Source organism: Mauremys reevesii, linkage group 3, assembly GCF_016161935.1.
Source record: "Mauremys reevesii isolate NIE-2019 linkage group 3, ASM1616193v1, whole genome shotgun sequence".
Taxonomy (NCBI): Eukaryota; Metazoa; Chordata; order Testudines; family Geoemydidae; genus Mauremys; species Mauremys reevesii.
The window spans coordinates 73,995,799-74,019,196 of NC_052625.1; the positions used below are offsets into that span (position 1 = coordinate 73,995,799).

Here is a 23,398-nt window from a genome sequence, read left to right on the forward strand (position 1 = left end):
CACGAACTTTTGAATATTTCCTGTTTGCCCAGCGTGGAGCTCTGATCAGCATGGGTGGTGATTCAGTTAAAAATCAAAATAAAGAAAGAGCTCCCGCATGGACGATGCGGACGTGATCGCTGTAAGGGCAGGCAAATCTGTTCTATCAGCGCTCCGTTACAGAAGACGAAATTCAAAATCATTTTTTAAATATCTCCAGACAGATGCCATAGCAGGGACTCAGCGCACTGCTGCGTGACAAGCGTAACGGAAAGCCAAAGAATCAAATGGACGCTCATGGACTGGAGGACTCAAGCTATCCCACAGTTCCTGCAGTCTCTGAAAAGCATTTGCATTCTTGGCTGAGCTCCAAATGCTTCTAGGGTCAAAAACAGTGTCCGCGGTGGGTCAGGGCATAGCTCGGCAATTTACGCACCCCCCCACCGACCCCCAGAAGTGAAAGGGAAAACAATCCTCTCTTGACTCTTTTACATGTCACCCTATCTTTACTGAATGCTGCAGATAGACGCAATGGTGCAGCACTCAACACCAACATCCTTGCTCCCCCCACGCTATGGCTGGCTGATGGTACAATACGACTGGTATCCGTCCTCGTCATCAGCTTATTGGCACATGGGGCAGTGCAAAAGGACTGGTAACCATGCTGACTAGCATCTGTTAGGTCGATCAAGGGCGCCTGGTCCTAATTTTTCCTGGTAGATGGTACAATATGGCTGATAACCATCGTCGTCATAGCAACAGGGGGCTGAGCTCCATCAGCCCCCACCCTTCATGTGTAAAGAAAAGATTCAAGTGCCCCTGAACTAGCAGAGGGATGCTGGGCTCCTCTCCTACACACACCTTACTGTCCTATCTGGACTATAATAGCAGCTGGAGGCTGCCTTCCACTCATATCTCACTAACAAGTCACTGTGTCTTATTCCTGCATTCTTTATTACTTCATCACACAAGTGGGGGGACAATGCTACGGTAGCCCAGGAAGGCTGAGGGAAGAACGGAATCAACAGGTGGGGTTGTTGCAGGAGCACCCCCTGTGAATAGAATACAGCTCATAATTTCTGCAGGATCTGACACAGAGCAGCTGTGCTCTCTGGTTCTCTGATACAGTGGTTCTCTAGTACACTTGCCCATATTCTAGGCAGGACTGATTCTATTTTTAGATCCCAAAAAGGAGGAATTGACTCAGGAGTCATTCCCAATTTTATTTTTGTGCCCTGGCTAAGAGCAGCCAGGGGCACTTATGACAGCAGCAAATGGAACAGTGCAAAAGGACTGGTAGCCACGATCATCTTATTACCAATTTATGGTATGGTAGATGGTACAATATGGCTGATAACCATCTCTGCTATCATGCAAAAGCAAAAGCATGCTGCTGTGTAGCGCTGCTGAATCGCCTCTGTCAGCGGCATCTAGTACACATACGGTGACAGTCACAAAAGGCGAAACAGGCTCCATGATTGCCATGCTATGGCATCTGCCAGGGCAATCCAGGGAAAAAAGGCATGAAATGCTTGTCTGCCGTTGCTTTCCCAGCAGAAGGAGTGACTGACGACATTTACCCAGAACCACCCGCGACAATGATTTTTGCCGCATCAGGCACTGGGATCTCAACCCGGAAATTCAAAGGGGCGGGGGAGGCTGCGGGAACTATGGGATAGCTACGGAGTAGCTACCCACAGTGCAATGCTCCAGAAATCGACGCTAGCCTCGGACCGTGGACGCACACCACCGATTTAATGTGTTTAGTGTGGCCGCGCACACTCAATTTTATAAAATCTGTTTTGTTAAACCGGTTTATGTAAATTCAGAATAATCCCGTAGTGTAGACGTACCCTGAGCTAAGGAAGAGCCTTTCTCCACTTGGGAAAAGTAGGGGAAGGGTGACTTGCAGGTGGCTTTTAATACAGGGGGAAGGATTTTTTTAAACCAAAATGTCATGGCATTTTTTAGAGAAGAGGCAAAACTTTCCTTGTTTTATTCAAGGACAATTCACTAGTGGGGTGGAGAAAAGGATGCACAGCAGCTCCCTATTAGTGTTCTCTTCCATCCAGCAGTCCCCACAGTACAGAAGCCCGGAGGCTCATAGGGGAGCAGGGCTTTTTTTCAAATGGACTGGGGCATTTTTCTTTGAAATGCCTTTTCACTTATTTTGTTATATACCATTGTAGATGAGTGGCCACCTCATGGTGCCCCCTGGCAACCTCATGGCAGCCCTGCTTGCAGCTCCTCACCTCAGTTTCCCTTCTTGGATCTCCAACTAAACTCCACACAGGGCTTTTCCACTCCACTAACAAAAGCCCTCCTTAGGGGTTGATTTATTAAAGTTCAAAACTCAACACAAAAGTCTTCCCTCCAGCTGGGTACAGCACACAATCCCCTGGTCTGGTCACAGTCCTTTCTGCCTTAGCAAGCTACTCCCAGCCCTTTCCAGCTGGAGCAATTCTCATGGTCTTCCCTGCGGAAGCCTCTCTCCCTCTAGTTCCCTCCCTTATCACAGCCACCTTCTGCTCTTTATAGGAAATCACCCGATTCCCCTGAGGTGCGGCTCTGTAATCAGGGTTGGCTTGGCCTCAGGCTCTCCAGCACCAGGGCAAGCCACCCTGTTACAAACATACACAGGAAAACAAGATTTTCTGTCTCAGAGGAGACCAATGGGACATCATGCTCTCTCTCCTGTCTCTACCACTGGTTTATATTGGATGATGTAGCAGAATGTGGGAAAAAAAACAACCATCACCATAATCCACCTAATTATTTGTGCAGTCCTATCATTGGTCAGGGAAGGGAAGGAAGTGAGGGGAAGATACCCTCCAGACCCATAGCAATCAGCTTCCCCCTACCTACACATGGTATTGGTTGTTACTTTATTCAGATACTCTTTTAAATTTCTCTGCTGTACTAAACTCTGATTGCCCATGACTAAGTTCAGATGCAGTATTCCTTTTATTTGTCATAAATATTCCTGTAGCCTTGAGGAGAACCCCTGGTCCTGGTTCTATGGGATATAGTAAAATGATGGTACTGAGTGATCGCCACTGCAGACTTCATGCGCTTAATTATTTCCTTCCCCTGTAAATCTTCTCCTTCTGAGGTTCGATAGTCATAGTATTTACTATCTTTCCTCATCTGTAAACCCAGCTGTACCGGGAACCTGCTTCTCAATTACACATTTGATTCTAGGTCACTGGTCCAGATCTGGTCAGTAGTGATCCAACATTGTCAGGACTGGACAGCAGTTTGGAGGCCTAAGTGCAATTAGCAGCGAGCTCAAATACCGCAGCTGACAATCCTTTTAATTAGCCCACTTGTTCTTGGCCTCTGCTGCAACTGCCAACTAAATGGGCCTGGAGCTGAGCTGCACACCTTTTGCCTAATGCCCACCACAGGAGCGTCACCCCTTTATGAGGGAACAGACTCCCAGCAAATGTGTGCCAAGCCACCATGTTCTGCAAAGTATTTTTAATTCAGCACTGTCATGGAGTGAACTTATTGGCCAGTGCATCCCCTCATGGCGGGGCAGGACATTACAGTGACTCCACTTCAGTTCCCCCCAACCCCAGACATCAATTTGGCAGTATGACAGTTGGTCTCTTCTCACAACTCCAGCCAGGTTGTTCATAATCTTACTCCTTGCAAGGTAGTAAAGAGTCCCAGGGTCCCGTATCAGGTCACCAGTCACAGCCCCAGCCTGGGCTCTACAGTCTTTGCTTCCTCTTCTCAGGGTTCCTATCCCCCTTTTCTGGAGATGGTAGGGGAACCCAGGCCACTCTCTCCTCTGGGTTCCAGTCCTGGGAATCTGTGTTTAACCAACTAAGACATGCTCCTTCCTACGTCTGTCTACATGGTACCCCGGTGAAGGGGCTGCGAAAAAGATCTGAGTCCTCGCCTCCACCCTTTTACTACCAGCCCCTGCCCTTGAGGACTCTCCTGTTTGGCAGAGTTCTCGTAGCCCCCAAGACTGGGCCCAGGAGGATGGGGGGGGCACCCCCCCCCCCCCCAGCCTGGCCTGCATGGACCCTTGGCTCTCTGGCTCTCTGGCTGCAGCTCTGCTCCCAGCACAGGATCTGCTCTGCTCACACACGGAGGGACGGACCACACTGGCCTTCTGTCTGGTCCTGATTTGCCATCAAACCCTCCTTTAGTGCTGGGGAGCTAGCAGCCAAAAAACCCCCCCTGAATGTTAGTAGGGGGCAGTCCAGTCATTTCCCCCCCTAAAATTGGTTCGTTACCCATATTTTCTGTTTCCTATCTGGTGATCTGGCCATTCTCGTTAGGGTTTTGGGTTTTGCTCTGTCCCCCTCTGTATTTGGAGGACCTCCTCGTTCAGGCCGAATGGTGTAAACTGTAGCTCTCGGATTGGTGAGCAACAACTACAATGGGGGGCTTTGACTCCCACTTGTCCTGTATTTTATTACGCCCCGGTGTCTATACGAACTAACTATGGTGGTGGGTCTGATGAGAGCCCCACCACTGGACTTCTTGCGAGTCCGCTATCTTCAGCCTGTCATGGTGACCTTTGACTTGGTCATCATAATTGGTCACCATCTTTCTGGAAGAAAGGTAACTCGTCCTCCTTCTCTCCTCATCATCTGCAGCTCATTTTCTATTTTCCTGGCAGCGTTTGGCCCATATACTCTATGTCTGCTTCAAGGCACCCCCCCTGTCTTGGCATATTGGTGGGGTTTTTCTTTCATCACCTCAGTCATTACTTTCAGCATCTCCCCCTGTTGGACCAGTTTTTTTTGGAGCTTTCTTAGCTTTCCAATGTAGCTGTGTTTGGGGGGGGGCTTTTTCCCCCCAGCAGCTGCATTCCTTAGGCCCCCTTCGTGGTGTAGGGGTTACTCTTGGCTGTCTCTGCCACAGGAACTTCCTTCTTCTTCTGATGGCAGCATATGCCCGATAGTTTTCACCAGGCTCCTGCTTCTCTCAAAGAACTCCTTTAGTAGGTTTCCAATAGGCACCTTGTCTCATACACTTTCTAGGAGGAGTTCTTCAAATTTCTTTTCATCTTCTTGCTGCCCACCACTTTACTGTGGCCTTGGCCTGCCTGGCCTCCTTGAGAGATCCTCTGTCTGTCTGGTCTCTCTACTCAGGGACCCACTCTTCTACGTAATGTCTCCTTGTGGTCTTCGGGGGACCAAACTCTGTGACCTTCCGCTCCCGTGGGACATAAATAGTAGGGGTCTCTAGCTCTGCTTCTCTCTGTTCAGTTCTAGCTTGTTGTAATGCCTCCTTGGTCTGATAAAGTTCAGCAAACTGGGTTCGTAGTTCTTCAATTCCAGCCTTCCTGGGGCTCAACCCCCCCCCTGCTGTGGCCACCTAGGACACTGATTATTTCATACAATTTAAAGCAAATACACTTTTGCAGTCTGTTCCTTGTAGGCCCCAGGCCTCCCTTCTCAGGCCTGGCTGTGCTGCAGGGATGCTGGTGGTGGGACACTTGAAATGGTGGTGACCACACACCCGGCTTTGGGTGGTGGGGTGTTTCTTCCTTCTTCAGCCCCCGGCATCCCAGCCTGGCCTGCATGGACCCTTGGCTGGAGTGTCTTTTTGCGCTGCCCTTTTTTAAGGTTTCCCCCTGGCTGGCCCCCCAGTGCTCACCACACCTCTGGCTCTCTGGCTGCCTCTGCTCCCAGCACAGGATCTGCGCTCTGGCCCCTGGATCTGGCCTGGCTCTGTTCTTCAGCTCAGCTTGGGCCCCTGCTTCCTCCTTAGCTCGGCCCCACTCTGTCTGGCCTTCTGTCTCCTGATTTAGCGGCCTGCCCTGTCAATCAGGCTACAGGCCCCTTTCTCAGCATTATGCTTTCCAAGCCTCTCTCGGGACGGCTGACTCCTTGTGCGGCTTCTTGACAGTCTATTGCTGAGAAGCCTCTTCTTGACAGTTTCCAGCCTCGCTGTCATTTTCCTGGAACCTTTTCACCCTCCTTCTCTCAGGACCAGCCCCAAGAAATGTACCTTACTGTAGCTCTCCTCTCTCAGTCCTTCCCTTTATATTCATGCTTCCTCTATAGACACCACCCAGTCTGATTCTCACCACTGGGTCTAATCCTTAATTACCTCTTTCCCTTCCAGGTCTCAGAATGGGCTAATTGGGCTGCCCAGCTCCACTTAACCCTATCACTGACATTGTGGGGCTTATACACCTCCATCACATGCACCTATTGTTCCAGGACATATACAAGGGGTAACACCCATAAGCCATTCTGTTTGTTAATTGATTTTCATCAGCAGATCTCAAACCAAAGTGCTACATGAGAGCTAGATATTATTATATTATTGTACTGGTTTGTGCCTTCGGGATCCTGTACTACTCCTGCTGAAGTCAATGGGACCTTTGTTATTTTCTTCAGTGGAGTATGACTGGGCCCATAGGTCTTTCCTGCAACCTGTTGCATATGGTCACCACTTTGCTCCCACATGGAGCCCCACTGACGTCAGTGAGGCTCCCCACTTCGTGGCAGGTTTGGTGCCTTAGATTGTATTGCATCCTATTCAGGGTCTCACACTGTATCCCCCACCATGGTAGATTCTGAGCCCCTTCTAGACTTAACAAAAGAAAAAGATCTTCCTTTCTATATCCCCCTGGGGTAAAGTAAATTAAGTGTTGTTTTTTCCCCCACTACAATGTTAATATGAAATAGTCAAAGTACTTAGTGTTTGACCATATTTATACATTGCAAAGTCTTACCATTTTCTCAACGGTGCTAAGGGACACAGCATGGTCCAGTGGTTAGTCAGGGGAGTGAGGTCCACTCCTGGCTCTGCTATTTACTTCTTGTATGAATGTATCAAGTTGATAAACTTATCTGTAAAACAGAACAACATCCCACCTATGAAACAGTTACAGTAAAACCTCATTCATCCTTACCCAGTAGTCTTTGCACTTTATAATGTGTACCAAAGCAGCAGTCTCTGTCCACTTCTGTACAGCACACTGCTGCTAAATCTTTCACAAGTCTTGCGTTACTAAGATTTATTTTTACAAAATGCTGCTTTACATTTACTTGACTATTATACTGATCGTACATATAATAGATCATATATAAAACGGAACTATAACTCAATTATAGCAAAGTACATTGTGAGGCATTAGCTTTGTTTAAAACATTATTTGTTCGTTGATTTACTTGCCAGTTATGGAATGCATTGATTCTTCATTCATTAGTGCAATAGTACAGAGGTTCTGCTGTATTAATCCTATTTAGCATTTACAGCGCTTTTCATTTTCCAAGTGCTCTACAAACATTAAATGGGCTTTTCAGATACCTTTAATCCATTCAAGTGAGATTTAAGGAACAGCAAGACATAATACAAAAGAGGTGTAATGTCATTGAAACGGACTCTTTGCAAATGCTGAGGACAGAACATACCTTGCCTTATGTGGGTAACACACACACAAAACCATGCACAAAAGTATTAACAAAACTACCATAATATCTTAAGTGTAATTTTTTTCTATTCTGGTTTAAAAATAAAATGTATCTGCAGATTAAGTAATACGATATTGTGCACTTTTAAAGCTACACAGAGTTGGTCTTTGAGGCACATGTTAACTTATCAACAGAAAGCTCCACATCGCCTCTGAGAGCAGATAATTTGTCCCATCCTATATCAACATTCCCAGGACCAACAAATTCCAAAATATTGCAGGGGAATAAATTAGCAACACTGTTGATTGGGGAATTATATCACCTTTCATCCCAAAGCAACGGATTCTTCTAGAACAGACATCCTCACTAGCAGCTCAGGTGGCCATTGGTTTATTTCCTAGTAATTCACATAATCATAGATTCCTTTAATTTCACTATCAGTGCAGATGTAATTGTCTTATCTGATGATAAAGCTGTGTATGAGAAAACCCAGTTAGAAGAGCCCAACCAAAAACAAATCAGCCACCATCACTTTGGGTCCTAATTAACTCCTTTGTTAGCCATCATAGCAAAGGAATCATGAATTCATAGATTTTAGGCCAAGAGGGCTCATTAGATGATCTAGTCTGTCCTCCTGTATCACAAGCCATTACATTTCACCCAATTAACTTGTACTGAGTCAGAGGTGCTGACTTTGAGAGTTCCTGGAGGGGGGAGGGGGGTGTTCTTGATCCCCCTCCGCCCCAGACTCACTCTACTCCTTCCCCAAACCCCCCAGCCCCGCTCCACCTCTTCCTCGCCCTGCTCTGCCTTGCCTTTTCCCACCCCATTCTGACCCCTCCTCCACCTCGTCCTGCCCCCGCTCCTCCCCCTCCTCCCTAGCACCTCCTGCATGCCCCTGAACAGCTGGCCACCGTGGGGCAAGGACTTGGCTGCCAGTGGGTGCTGAGCACTTACTATTTTTTTCCATGGGTGCTCCAGCCCCAGAGCACCCACAGAGTTTGTGCCTATGTACTGAACCCAATCACTTGTGGTTGGCTTAAGCAGATCATCCATACTGGAGCTGAAGGCATAGAAATGAAGAATCCACCACTTCCCTTGGCTGTTAGTTCCAACGATTAGTGACCTTCACTGCTAAAAATGTGCCTTTTTTTTTTCTAATTTGAAGTTGTCTGGATTCAGCTTCCACTGGTTGGTGTTAAACCTTTTGCCTCTATTTTAAAGAACCCTTTAGAACCCAGTATTGTCTTCCCATGAAGGAGCATAGATACTAACCAAGTCACCCCTCAATCTTTTTTAGATTGAATCAAAACAGATTGAGGTAAGGCTCTTACTGTAAGGCATTTTCTCTAGTCCTTGAATAACTTGTGGCTTTTTCTTCACCCTCTCCAAATTTTCCATGTTTTTTAAAATGTGGACACCAGAATTGTATGCAGTATTCTATTATCAGTCTCACCAATGCCACAGATAGAAGTAAAAAACATCTTCCTACTCCCATTCACTACTTCCCTGTTGGTACATCCCAAGGATCCACATTAACCCTTCCCCTGTCCCCCACAATATCACACTCAGGGGCGGCTCTAGCCATTTCTCCTCCCCAAACACGGCGGCACGCCGCAGGGGGCGCTCTGCCAGTCGCCAGTCCCGCGGCTCCGCTGGACATCCCGCAGGCGTGCCTGCGGATGCTCTACCAAACCCGCGGGACAAGCGGACCCTCCACAGGCACGCCTGCGGGAGGTCCACCGGAGCCGCCTGCCGCCCTCCCGGCGACCGGCAGAGCACCCCCCACGGCATGCCGCCCCAAGCACGCGCTTGGCGTGCTGGGGCCTGGAGCCGCCCCTGATCACACTGGGAGCTTATGCTGAGTTGCTTGACGCCCCAGATCCTTTTCAGAGTCAGTGCTTTCCAGGTTACACACCCCCATTCTGTAGGTATGCCCTACATTCCTTGTTCCTAGATTAATAACTTTGTGTTTGGCTGTATTAAAATGCATTTTGTTTGAATGTGTGTTTGCAGAGCAATCCAGGACACTATGTATGACTGCCCTTGGCCTCACCATTACTTACCATTATGCCAGTCTTTGTGTTATCTTCAAATTTTAGTACCAGTGATTTTATGTTTAATTCCAGATCACTGTTGAAAATGCTGAATTGCATTGGGTGTAGTACCAGTTCCTATGGAACCCCACCAGAAACACTCCCATTTAGTGATATTTCTTTTCCCCAATGACAAGTACTTTCAGATCTGTCAGTAGTCAGTTCCTAATCCGACTCATGCATCCGACGAAGTGGGTAGTCACACACAAAAGCTCATGCTCCAAAACGTCTGTTAGTCTATAAGGTGCCACAAGACTCTTTGCTGCTTTTACAGATCCAGACTAACACGGCTACCCCTCTGATACTTGAGTTCCTAATCCATTTAACATGTGTTCTACCAATACTGTATAGTGTTAATTTTTAGTCAGAATGTTATGTAATATTAAATCAAACAGCTTTCAAAAGTCTAAGTCACTGACATAATTACTTTTTATCAACCAAACATGCAATCTCAAAGAATGAAATCAGGTTTGTTTGACAAAACCTATTTTTTATAAAACCATGCTGACTGGTATTAACTATATTCCTCTCCTTTGATTCTTTATCAGTTTAATCCTGTATCATCTTTTCCATTGCTTTTCCATTATTTATTCAGGCTAACTGGCTTATTTTACTGGGATTGATGTGCATGGACACTGCCCCATCGAAGTGGTCTTTCCAGGTCAGGGTTGAGGTACAATGATTAACAGTGCAGCAAAGTTCATTCTGTTGCTACCTGTTCTATGGCTGCAGGCTATAACAGATTTCAGTCCCCAATGTTATAAATCTGGAACATTAAATTAACTTGGGGAAAAAAAACTTTGCAAAAATCAGCCTGGTGGCAGTTTTGAATCTTACAATGAAGGAAACAATTTAATGTCAAGCAAGTGACTACAGAATTTCATGGAGGTAACACCCTTATGCATGAGCCAACTGGTAAATTGGAAAGAATATGTTGAGGACCCAGTCCTGCTCATTTTACTCACATGAGCAGTTTCACTGAAATCAGCAGAACTACATGGGAGAGCAGGATTAGTCCCTGACTTTGTAAACTGTCACATTGCATCCAGGCTTGCCATGATCACATTGCGTTCCTCTCAATCTTAGTAGTCAGAGGTCTGATTCTGTGAGGTGCTGAGCAACCTGAATACTCTGCAAGCTGAAAGGCACTTATTACTTTGCAGAATCGCACCATATCTGAATGCCCATTCTTGCCATAACTTTAAAACCACATAGTAATCTCAGTCAAACTGATGGGCTACAAATGCTAGTGATTTTACTAAGGGTAGATGTTAACAACTTCATAGTTTACATATCTCAAAATACACGGAGGGTCACCTATCACTTTTTAAAAAATCATTTGACTATTGTAACCCCTTCCTGTACATTTCCTCTGAATGTTCTACACAAGCCTGTCCCTTTTGGTTTTGTCATCAACAGAACTTGTTGACTGCATCACATATTTAAGATGGACAGTTGTATTGAATAGTTTTGGTAGTTTAGCACCCACCTGAACCCTCAAAGGACTTCGGAAGCTTACTGACATTGACTTGTGCTATCTCTACTTGAGCAATATCATTGCTAGAGATGGCTTTGCCAATGGAAAATAGAAGTGGGGGTTAAATGTAAGAAAGGAGAGTGTTTGGCACTGGGCAGAACAGATAACATCAGCACCTGCAAGAGGTAAGAAGTGATCCAGGAAACCTACCCGCTATTCCCATCAATAGTTCTCCAGCTGTGATGCTGTGGCACAATTCTGGCTTACTGTACCCGTGATTCTATTGCACACAGTTCTCTGGGCAGGAATGACACCAGAGAACAACTGGGCTCTCCCTTTTTCATTGGAATTCTTGTCTGTTGTACCTGAATTATAGTAGCTTTTAGGATTGTGCACCCTGTATATTGCTTTCCATTAAGACTTCATGACTCCCGAGTTATGTTTCCAGTCCTGCCACTGACTCATGTGTGGCCTTGGGCTGAGCCTTTGTTTCCCCATTTGTAATATACGCAAAATGTTACACGTCTTTGTAAAGAACTTGAACAGCCTTGGACGACAAGTTATCTATAAAAGAGTTAAGCTTTGTTATTCTCTTGCCTTCTGCCACAGAAGGGATTTATTGTGTAAGATATAGCTCTATATAGCATTATGGTAGTGCTCAGAAGCCCCAGATGGGACCCCATTGTGCTAGGTGCCGTACGAATACGTAGGAAGATACAGGGCCTAAGCTCTGAGAAGTTTATAGTCCAATTCAAGGCAAGACATAATGATTAAGTGGAACAAGCAATAGAAGGGAAGGAAATGGGGAGACAAACAAGAATATGTTGTTCCATAGCCTAAGTTTGCATACAACTTGATAGTCTGAGCACTGTAACACTGAGAAGGCAGTAATGTTAACTTGGCCACATTGCAGAGTATTTTTTATCTGTCTCCCTTTTTTGTACTGTGAAACGAATAAATAAAATACACAAGATGTGGAATATGGCAGAGTTAATGTCATTTTAGGAACCTCTGCCTTTGAGCTTCCAGACAACCATCTTCTTAGCTTCTCAATATTTAGTCACATCTGGTGTCTTTTGGGGATAGGACAGAAGTCAATGGCTCTTGGTACATGTACAAAGGTTTGCCCCAAAGAATGCAACTGCAGAATTAGGGTCTGGGTTATTTGCAAAAATCAATTGCTCTCAATGGGATTCTCCATCATTACTGTGAGATTCTACACCATTTGAAAACACTCAGAGTTAGGAAATGCAAACTTAAAGGTTTTACACTAACCCTAAGGGGACACTATCAAGTTAAAATTCACATGGGCTCACTTTCCTGCCCATTGATTTCAATGTGTATGTTTATGGCAGCAATATTGGGCTCCTTGTTCTTTAAATGCATTTTCTTCCCTGTGCCACTAATGATGCCTTAAATTATTAAAGGACAATTTAAAAAAAAATCTTGTTTCTTATGCACTATTTATGCTGTTACTTTCTACTGTGCATTTCACTCTGTTTGGGCAATGAAGATTGATGAGTCCATTTCTAATCATTTTGATTTCCTAGTTGTCACTTTAGCAAGAAGCTGTAGTGGTGGGGTTGAAAAAATGGATAGGGAACTTTATTCCTTTAAAAATAAATAATTTCTATCGAAACTGAAATTTAGAATACCAAGGCAACAACATCTAGGCCATACCTCACTGGATTGTTTTTTACCAAACCAACGTTCGGGGGAGGAGCTATCTTCACCTACGCACCCTGAACATAGGGGTCCAGAAGCCCCTTTCAGCTGTGCAAGGATGTGGTCATTTAAGTGAATAGGGCTGGCTCCAAATTCTTTTCTCAGCCTTGTCATTACCGTGAGTATTTTGGATTTCTAGTTTTGCATATCCTGACTGCTGAATGCTCTTTAAATGTGCCCACTTTACACAGATTATTATTTAAAAATTAAGACCTGATTCTGCAAACCCTTAAAATGGGACTTGTTTACATGATTAGGGATTACAGTTATGCAGGAGCAAGCCCTGAAATTGTACCTTTTACTTATAAAAATGTACATTAATGGTATGCATTAGCAACATGTATATAGCTGCTTAAAAACATTGTTTTACTTCCCAGTGGTAGTGAATAGACAAAAAGTTTCCCTTGTCCTTAAGTTTCTCCCTTGCTCTATTGATATATGTTGTAGCTATATATAGAAACGGTGAATAATCACTGGGCTTTCATCTGCCTTTCAGGCTAAAGAATGGCTAAAAGAACAAGGAAGAAAACAAATGCTAAGAGACAGCTGTAACAATCCTAGTTAAGAAGCTGAAGACAGGGTAATCATTTTTAAAGAGTACTGTGGGCCGGCTGCACAGAATGCTATGACTACTTTGTTATAACCAGAGTCCCCTGGATTTTCAGAATTCAGAGCAGGCTTCAGAAATGAGCTTTGTCTGATTCCTGAAATGGAATGTACGAAACACTGACAGCAATCTCTTAACTGTGTCTCTTCTCACTGCTGGCTTATCCAGTGTTTCTGAAACGGGGAGATAGGACATGTGAGAGTCTGCAAAACTAGAAGACTGTTGGGAAGAAAATGAAGGGGAAGGAGAAATGGAAGGGAAGAGGGTGAGGAAGACAGAAAGCAGTATGCAGGAGAATGAACAAATGGGGAGGTCTGTTTTAAAACATGCCTCTCTTCCTCTCCCAGCCTCCATTCAGTTTTAGGGATTACCATTATTGCTTTGTTTCTAAAGTAGAGAGCTGGGAGTCAGGAGTCTTGGCTTATATTTCCCAGCATGCCAAAGGTCATACAGTAACTTCACTGTTGCAACCTCAGCTTCCTCAGCTGCAGAACCAAACATGCAGCACTTTGAGATTCCAAAACATATTTCAAACCACCAGGAATATTAAAAGGGGAGTGGGTTTAATGAAATTTCAAATCACCTGCTGACATTACAATCATTAAATGTTGCTTATGTGCTAGTTGGCTGGAACTCTAACTTTCTTTACATGCACATAAGATGTTGAGTTTTCTGAAAATTTATAGTCAGTGGTTTCTGCCAACACATACGAGTGATGCATAACTGACAACAAATCTATAAAAATGCTCCTGCAGAAATGATCCATGAAACACTGGTGATTTTCAGGGACCCTGTTTATAATTGAGGCTCAGAGAGCTTGCATCTCATCTTCAACTGTTTCCATCTGACTAAAAGCTCAACTGTGCACGTCTTTGTCCTCTGAGTTCACATTCAGGATGTTGTAATCCCTAGCTGTTTTCAGTGGAATTCAATTAATAATCATTGCAATAACACTACACACCAATTCATTTCCGGAGCTCCCAATAATGGGTTGTGGTTTCTCCCTTCCTGCAACTATAACATTCAGGGTGAAGTCTTTCCGCTGTATTCCCATTTACTTGCTCACAAGTAAGACAAGCAGGGTTTGGCCAACAAATAAATTAATAGGAAAGAGAGCAGTGTAATGAAGATGGATGTATCTCTTCTAAAATATATTTCCTGTAGCTTTACAACAGCCTGAAAGTTTGAGAATGGGATTGGCTAAAGAGTTAATGAGATTATCCGTATTGTAATTGCATTGGATCTGCTTTCTGGTGAGGCTTTATATGCTCTAGTAAATACGGCATTGGACTGAGAGTTAGGAGTGTGTGTTCTGTTCTCAGATACGCTGTAACACCAGGGGAAGTCACTTCTCTTCCTTGTGCCCCAGTCTTCCCCATCTGCAAAATGAAGATAATGACGATAACTTCATTCCATTGTAAATGACATGGAGACCTACAGAAGAAGCATTATAGAACAGTTACAAAATATTCCCTGTTTGACAAGATTAATAATTTAGGCATTATCAGGTCAAACATTAGACCAGCTGCATATCTGTGGATCTATTTCATTTTGCAAGAATTGCAAAATTATGTGCGTTGAGATGTGATCTTTGTCCAATTCCACTTATTAGTTTTCTTGCTCTCTCTATTTTCTGGAAATCCAGAAGGCCTCCCCAGGGAGCTTCCTGTTGCTCATTCCCAGGTGTTTGATAATAAAAACCTGTTCAGTGGGATAAGAAACCCCTAAGTGCATCCCGGAATCCAGCACTTAGACAGTGCCCAGCATTACATAGACTGTTTTGCTCTCTGACTTACATCTGTTCTATACTAGCTACACCAACATTTGTACCATTATTAAGGCTGCATTTTCAACATGGCCATCACAAGACCCATGGATCCCATGATTTCATACTGTCGTATTTTTACACATGCTCTGTGGTAACTTAAACTCAGAATTTTCAAAGCTGACAAGTTACACCCTGCACAAAGTCCAGAGTTTAAAAGGGAACAAGACAATTCATAATTAGGGCTAGTTGTCCATTACTGGAGGAGCAGAAAGATCATGAATCCTGCTTTTAGGAAAAAATCATGGCACATGTTTATAGCTGATATTAAAAAGGCAGCTGCTGCTGCTGCTGCCTTTGCCAAGGCTGAATCAGGAAAGCAGAGCTGAAGGTGGGGCCTGAACTAGCAGGGACTGGTATAGATATTTTAAATTGTTTTCAGCTAATGGCTAAATGTTATTTAATGGGCTTTGAACACTTTTTGTTTGCAAATTGTAGGCTTTTTTAATTAAAATGATGTAACCTGTGAATCTTAGCACTGTATACTATTAAAATGATTGCTTTTTCTGCTCCATATAATTTGCCATGACAAACCAAGAATCCTCATTATTATTTTGTATGTATTTCAAGGCAACCACCACCACAAACACAATGTCATTTATAAATATGGCCAGTCCATTGAAGAACCAAGTTCTCAGCCTATCCCCCTCAGTAATAAGGCTGCATATATTTAAATGGAAAAATAATCCAGGTGTGGCTTGCTTCCCAGGACATGCAGCCAGGGCTATTCCACAAATGAGTTATGAATCAGAACCCCGTTAAAGAAATGAGTTTGAAATCATACCCTGGAGAAAGGCAGACTGGCTCAGCCCAATTTACCTCTATACAGCACACACCTACTATTTTCTCTGTTTGCCGCTCTAAAATTGACAGAAAAAAAATTGTGAACTGTATAACAGAGAAAACATGCTTAATCCCACATTACTTCCCCCAATGGAAATTTTGCATGATGGAGTACAAATCAGCCCCAATGTTTGTACATGCAAAACAATAAATCTGACATTTTGTAGGGAGCTGGGTGACATATGGGGTGACCAAACTGGACTCTTGCTTGTGACACTGGAAAATTGAAAGGCAGGATAATATAATGAAAGTGAAATTCACCTACCCAATCTCATTTATTTAGACAGATGTTCCCTCAAGCTGATTATTCACAAAGGAAATTTCAGTTACTACCTTTATTTTTTTTTAAATAAATCCTACAAAAGCAGAAATCTCTTATAAAATACTATCAATAGGAATGAGGAGAGGAAGCGGCTTTCAGATAACACAGTGCCATTATAAAGCACCCAGTTAGACAGATATACCACATCTATAATATGAAGACTAAATGGATGAGTATGAGTTCTACAGAAGACTCAAATAGACATACCAAGGTACTACACAAAGCCCAGAACTGGCAAAGACTTACACATTTTGGCTTTATGCACTGAGTAGTCCTATTGACTTCAACCAAACTACTCACAGTGCAAAATCCTAAACACTTTACAGGATCAGGGCCTAACAGAGTTACCAGATGTATGCCAATGAGACCCTGCATTACCTCCTAAAGCCCAGAATTATACCTACACACTACATTATTTGTGAGGTTCCTTTTCTCTGTCTCATTTCTTTCCTCCATTATGATAGGACATAACTGGCATCTATACTGCTTAAACAATTGCTTCCTTTTGTCTGCACTTCTAACGACAATTAAATACAATGAGGTGCTCCCTAGATTTTCAAAGGCAAGGGCGGGGCCACTGGCACAAAGCATTTCTCTGCCCCCAGCAGACAGAAGGAATTTCTCTCCAAGCAGTTAACGGGAGGCACAAAGAGAACTGGACACACTGACCCAGCTAGAAAACAGCTCCCGCTCCTGCGTGCACCCTGGCCAGTCCCAGTGAAGTGAAGCCTGAAGCTGGGCAGGTGGGAGGTGCTTGCAGGACCGGCAAGCGAGAAGCGTTAGCATCCGCGCTGAGTACCTTTAAAAACCCTCTCAGAAGGCCGGGTTTTGCCGCGTTTTAATGGGGAGCTGGGTCTGGGCGGCAGCGCGCCGGTGGGGCCTCGGCCTGTGCGTGCCTACAGCTAAGGGAGCCCCGCTGCCCCGGCCCGAGCACACCCCGCCACACCCGGCACGCAGCCCGCGCTCCCCCGTCTGACCCCGCAGCCAACGGGGCTCGCCGCTGGGGGGCCACTAGGAACCGGCGGGGCGGGGGGTGGCGGCAGCTCCTCCTCTCGCTCTCATTGGTGCCGGCAGCAGCCGGCGGTGGGATGAGGGGCCGGCAGGGAGCAGCTGCTGCTGGACCCGGGGCCGCGCTGGGTGTGGGCAGCCTGCGCCTGTGAGCGGGGAGCCGGCGGCCAGCCCCGGAGCCATGTACTCCGGGAACAGCAGCAGCAGCAGCAGCAGCCCGGCGCCCGGCCCGGGGCAGCAGGAGCAGCGGGAGGACCTGCCCCTCTTCAGCCCCAGCACCTACGAGCTCCTGGCGCTGCTCATCGCCACCATCGGCATCCTGGGCTTGTGCAACAACCTGCTGGTGCTGGTGCTGTACTACCGCTTCCAGCGGCTGCGCACCCCCACCAACCTCTTCCTGCTCAACATCAGCCTCAGCGACCTGCTGGTCTCGCTCTGCGGGGGGACCCTCACCTTCGTGTCCTGCCTCCGCAGCCGCTGGGTCTGGGACGCGCCCGGCTGCCTCTGGGACGGCTTCAGCAACAGCCTCTTCGGTAAGGGGGACCGCACGCCCCCAGCCCGCCCATCACTGCCTCCCACCGCCCTCCACCCCACATTCCCCGTCCACCTCCCTGCCCTCCACCCCATTACCACCCACCTCACCCCCATTCTCTACCTACCTCATCCCCCTATTCCCCCAACTCATTCCCATCCACCTCACCCCACAAGCCTGCTACCATCCACCTACCTGCAATCATCTTTTTCCCTCATTTCACTTCCTAACTCAAACCTCCACCCACACCGCTTTATCCCCTTCCACCACCACCCTACCCCATCTCAGTCCCCTTACCCCCTACTTCTACAACATGCTCTACCTTATCTCCATCCCACCAGCTCCAGCTCCCCCCTCTGCATAACCTTGTCTCTATACCACACCCAAGGACCATCTCAAACCATCATCAATGTATTTTCCCCACATCACTACTGACCCTGTGCCATTTTCTCTCTCTACTACTGTATGCCACCAATTTCATCCTCTGATTGATACTATTTCCTTTTTCCTCCAGCACCTTTTTCCCTTATTAGATATCAATAATGTCCAGAAAGGCAGTTTTAGTGTGAAGTCCTGGCCAAAAAGACTGTTTCCATGAAAAGGGAATGGGGGAAAACCTGCAGTCTCTGCTTACTGTGCTTTTAAGATGTAGGATGCTACTGCTTGAAAGTATAAAGTGTGTTTCTTGTAGTGATTATAACATTTACCAAAAGCAAGTTCAAAGATTGGGACCTTCTGCATGGAAATTTACTTATGTAGAGTAGTTATTACAGCCTATACCTGCTTTTGGTAACTTTTATTATCAGAAAGAAAACTCTTGAAAATTAATCAGGAGAGCTAGAACTGAATCAGACAAGTGTGCCTCAACATCCCCTCCCTGCTGGCAAAAGGGTCTGAGTAAGCTGTTTTGAAAACAAACATCTTCAAAGAAAATCCTTCACTTATTTGAATATTGTGTGTCATCATTCCTAATTTGTAAGGCAAAACAAAACCTTATGGAGAAGGGAAAATTACAACTAATGACACACCAGAGGCATCTCTGACCAGCCAGACAGCAGAGAAGTCTGAATATCATGGGAGCCACATCAAGATATCAGGAAATTTAGAAGTCAGCTAGGTCTTTGTCCAGGAAGTTATCCAAAACATGGAACATGTTTTGTTTTTTCCACTCTCTGCATCAGTTCTGAAGACACACCAGTACTCTTGATTTGTCCAAAAAAAAAGCATTAGTAACAAAAGTGTATTTTTGATGCTGCTCTTATCTTGAATGTTCACTTCACCCACATGAGAAACAAGTATTATTGGTGGTTGTAGCATTCCTAAACTATTGAACACTGTAAAGTACAATTTTCTGTAGTGACAAGTGTTTCTGAAACCACTATTTACATTTTAAAAAAGACTTAAAGTCAAATATGAAAGATGTTAAGTAACTTTTAGAGACAGTTTATGGAAGTCTGGTAAAACACAGGATGTATTCTATCAGTGCAGGCTGCTGGAAAGAAGAAAAATTTTCTTTGATTAATAATGTTGCAAAAAGATATAGCAATTGCTGTAAACAATCACAGAAGTAGTCAGTAACCATATTTCAAGTTCTTTTCTATCAAATTCTTTGACACACTTATAAAATACAGAGATATAGGTAGGTGTGTGCACAAAAAATATGCACCTGCTTTAGTCTACCTCCCATAAGCAACCCCTTATAAGATTTTCAAACTTCCCAATATAATTTTTGTATCTTCAGCTATAATTCACCTCTAGTAAACAATCTATTTGGTGGTGGATTAGCTGATCACTTATGACTGGTTTCACTAAAGCTATTAACAGTGGAAATGCTTGTGCAATGAAGGGATGTTGTGGGTGCAAGATGCAATTAGACTGCAAACTCACTAGAACAGGAACTATTTACTTGTTTTGTATGGTGCTTAGCACATTCCCGGGGTCTTAAAAGTAAACCCACTTGTGCTTGCCATGATAGTAGGACAGAACCCTACTAGCATAATGTTATCTATGTCAGTCAGGTATTTCAGACACTTTAAAAAAAAACCAAAAAAAAACCCACCTCTATGCATCTACTGTGTTTGTTTTGCATGTGACCTCATCCAGAGTTTACCATTACACTTACTTAAGCAATTTTAAAATGCCATTCAATTTACTATCCTTTTTCTCACATAGTGCACTGACTTCCAACAGCTGTTGTTTTTATATTTTTGTACTTAAATACATATCCAAAATATAAAATACACTGTAGAGATCAATGTGAAAAAGCTATAATCAGATCATGATCTTCAAAAAATATCACGTTAAAACCATACGTATACATTGCCAGGATAAATGCACTATTATATACAGCTGAAATAATTTTCAATTCCTTTCTGGAAGTGTTAATGGCTTGTCTTTTTTAAATATATCCATACAATTATGACTGCTAAGTTTGCGCTTTAAAAATACAAAAATACCTTCCCACCCCATTCACACAAAAAACACAACCACATGCGCACACAGAGTTGTTCCAAAAATTAAGAAAAACTTTTAAGGCTGCATCTAGAAGCTGGGCCAGTGTTTACACCACAGAATCACTGATGCACATAATTACTTTCCCCTAGAATTTTCTTCCTCCTTGAATTGCCTCTTGAATTGCCTTATGGAATCTGATACTTTAATGCATTTTGTTCAACTTCCACATTAAAAACAAAACTATATACATAATAGTTAAATGGAAATAAAACCTATCTTAATCTCAAGGTACTCTATAATACAGCTCATCTGAATTTTGCACATACTATATATACATTTTGTTCCCAATAACTGCAGAAAGACTGTATAATCTAGACACACATGAAAAAGAACAAAATAGCCAGGCTGTATGTTACAAATACCTGTCACTTTAAAAACAGGTGCATTCCAGACTACCAAAATTATTGAATAGGAAGAGTTTCACTTACACATTGCATGTTAGTGACTTCTAAAGTGGAACTCTGACTTTGTCATGTCCACCATGACATCTGTCTAAACATGAATTTAGTGCTCAAAAAGAACTTGAAAATTGACAGTTCTGAATTTTCTGAAGTTCATGTCCTTTTGTAAATAGACCAGGTGCAGCCTTGCACATTCCATTCTCTCATTATGCCATGGCATAGTGACCTAACAGGGTCATTTCTAGAGTGAACATGTGGTTCAGTCATCACAGATATTGAATTCTTGGCCTCACAAGTACCAATTAGTTTTTGTGTTGTTGACACCTGTCTGAGAACTTGACTCATTTCACACTGAATGACCACAAGGCGTTTAGCTGTGATCACTATTGTTTGTGCTCACATCTTAAATATAGACCTAGGCATTCATCCCTGGCAGAATAGAGGCTTATTGAATTAGTTTATCACCTACAAAGGCCAGGTTTCAACTATAGTCATCTTGTTGTATCCTCTTGTAGAATTTACTACCATCACAAAACTACCACACAAACTTAGGGCTGACCTACAAATAGGATATTAGAGTTAAGCATTTGGGATTGAGTTATATTAACCAACCAGTCTGGAGAACATCAGCCCACTCTTTCTACTAAGACATAGTTACATGTGTCAAAGTTAGACTCAGGACTCACAGTTTGTCAGACCACTCTGTTTTATTAGCACAGCACTCTGCTAATAACACCCAGATAATGTGAGCACCATGCAAGACACAAACTATCTTATTTATACAGATAAAAGGGTGAGAACTTAACAAGGTAACAAAGGAAGCAGAATCAGATAAGTTTACCTGGGCTAGGCATGCATATCTTATTTCCTTACTAACTATTACCCATCTTCTGTTAATGTTTCACCATTAGCACCATTGTTTATGCCTAATGTTTCTTTTCCTGGCACCTGTATTTCAACATTTCTTATTTCTGCTTAAAGGTACATACAACATTCCTTTAATCCATTCTTATTTTTACAATATAATTCATTCTACTTTCACAATCCCTCCTTTTGGTCAAGCTCACGCCATGACCAAAATTTTACGGGGTTCCACATATTAACCGTTCTTTATCTCTTTGTTCATCAGCAATATTCAAAATCATCATATTAGCACTCTGTTCTGGGGCAGTTACCTGAGTGGCATGCCTTACATAACACAACTTTCACCAGAGTTTTGATTTCTTTCCACTTTCAACTCCTGCTTACAAAGCACACACAGATTTGAAAAAGAAAATAGTCTATTGTGGCTTTTTTTGGAGCCCTAATAGGATTTTAATTCAGTAGCATATTTTATTTGTATTTCTTTTACCCCTTTTTACAATATACACTGCACATGTCCTAGGGAAAAAGCACATTTCTTCTATACTACAACTTTTTTTTTTAAACATTAGCCATATCAATTTTTACATACAATGTAACTGTTTCTTTTTTCTTACAGAGTTTTCATGTACCCTTATCAAAAGTGACAGTCTGATTACACAGAGCCATTTTAAGGCTCAGTATTTTTAACATTGCTTCTTTTTGTTTTATGCACCTCACCTCTGCTGTTGCTTCAGAGGGGCACTGTTAAAAAAAAAATTAATTCTTTCACTACAGCTCTTATCTGCTATTGTTACACACAAAAAAAAAACAACCAAACAAACAAACAAAAAGACTCCAGAATCTCTCCCTATTCTCCTGATTTTGACTGCCCTATTGCAGCCATGACTTGGTTTTTATTTAAAAAACATTTTAAATTTTATAAAGAATCAAGTTACCCCTTAAGGGTTAAATGCTAAATCCCAAAGCCAAACAACACTAATTACCTGTGTCTTGCAAAAAGCTCTGTCAGTTTTGCAACTTTGAATTAAGAGTCAAATGAATTTTTAGTGGCATTAAAAACAAAAACAAAACCAATTTATCTTACACCTACAAAACAGGAGTTTTACAAACCAGATGTGCTGGTTTAGATTTTTAGAACTTTACATATTTTTACAGACAAATAGATACATACACATTTTCTTTTCCTTAACATTCCTTTACACTTTTTTTTGTTTTACATAGCTCTATATATATTTGGATTATTTACAGGCACTCTTTTGGAAAAGGGCCCATTTCCCCTTCAGAATGGCTGCAAAGAAACCAAGAATTCTCTCTTTAACATGGTCCTTTTTAACATTTTCACAAAGTTTAACTGCTTAATTCTCTCCAGCCTTTGTAGAGTTAACTTTTCACTCTCTTTCCATAAATCACTTGTTTATCTCCCAAAATAACACCTTTATCACCTCAGATTTCACCATTTTAAGTATTGTTCCAGGGGTTCATGCCTGCACTTACTGCTTTTCTTACTCCTTACACTATGCCCTTAGGGCTTCCAACCTGTTTTTCAGTTTCTTTATCTGTTGCTTGCCTGCTTTTCTGGGCCTGATCCTGCTCTTTTTTTTTTTTTTCCAATGAACCGTTTGTGAGTGATATTGTGGTCACTTCACAATTTTGAAATAAATGTTCAAGGAAAGGGACCAGGAAGGGTGGGGGCTAGTTGAGGAGCCCACCTTCTTTGCTGAATTGGTAGTGGAACACTAAAGAATCAGTTTTTGAGGCAGACAACAAAGGGGAACAGAACAAGGGGCTTTTTGTCCTTTTTACAATGAGATGGG

The 23,398-nt window shown here is 43.4% G+C and overlaps 2 protein-coding genes and 1 long non-coding RNA gene across 6 annotated transcripts in view; 1 reads left to right on the top strand and 2 right to left on the bottom strand.

Moving 5' to 3' along the window:
• The window catches only part of WDR64 (WD repeat domain 64), a 136,802-nt gene extending 129,996 nt beyond the window's left edge, over positions 1–6,806 (bottom strand). Inside the window, exon 1 of the mRNA XM_039531587.1 lies at positions 6,689–6,806. The gene's annotated coding sequence lies outside the window, so the exon portion shown is untranslated. The remainder of the gene's footprint in view (positions 1–6,688) is intronic.
• A 4,781-nt stretch (positions 6,807–11,587) lies between these two features.
• LOC120401501 lies at positions 11,588–17,236 on the bottom strand. 2 transcript variants are annotated; one of them, XR_005596486.1, is made up of 3 exons: positions 17,065–17,236; positions 15,885–15,960; positions 11,588–14,709 (listed from the first exon to the last, which is right to left on the bottom strand). It is a non-coding gene; the product is annotated as an uncharacterized LOC120401501 (long non-coding RNA). The 2 variants fall into 2 exon arrangements; XR_005596487.1 differs by having other exon boundaries at positions 16,935–17,068.
• A 7-nt stretch (positions 17,237–17,243) lies between these two features.
• The window catches only part of OPN3 (opsin 3), a 29,784-nt gene continuing 23,629 nt past the window's right edge, over positions 17,244–23,398 (top strand). For all 3 annotated transcript variants that reach the window (XM_039531589.1, XM_039531590.1, XM_039531591.1), the window contains exon 1: positions 17,244–17,806. In XM_039531589.1, coding sequence (XP_039387523.1) covers positions 17,455–17,806 — 352 coding nt within the window. In that variant the 5' untranslated portion in view covers positions 17,244–17,454. The remainder of the gene's footprint in view (positions 17,807–23,398) is intronic.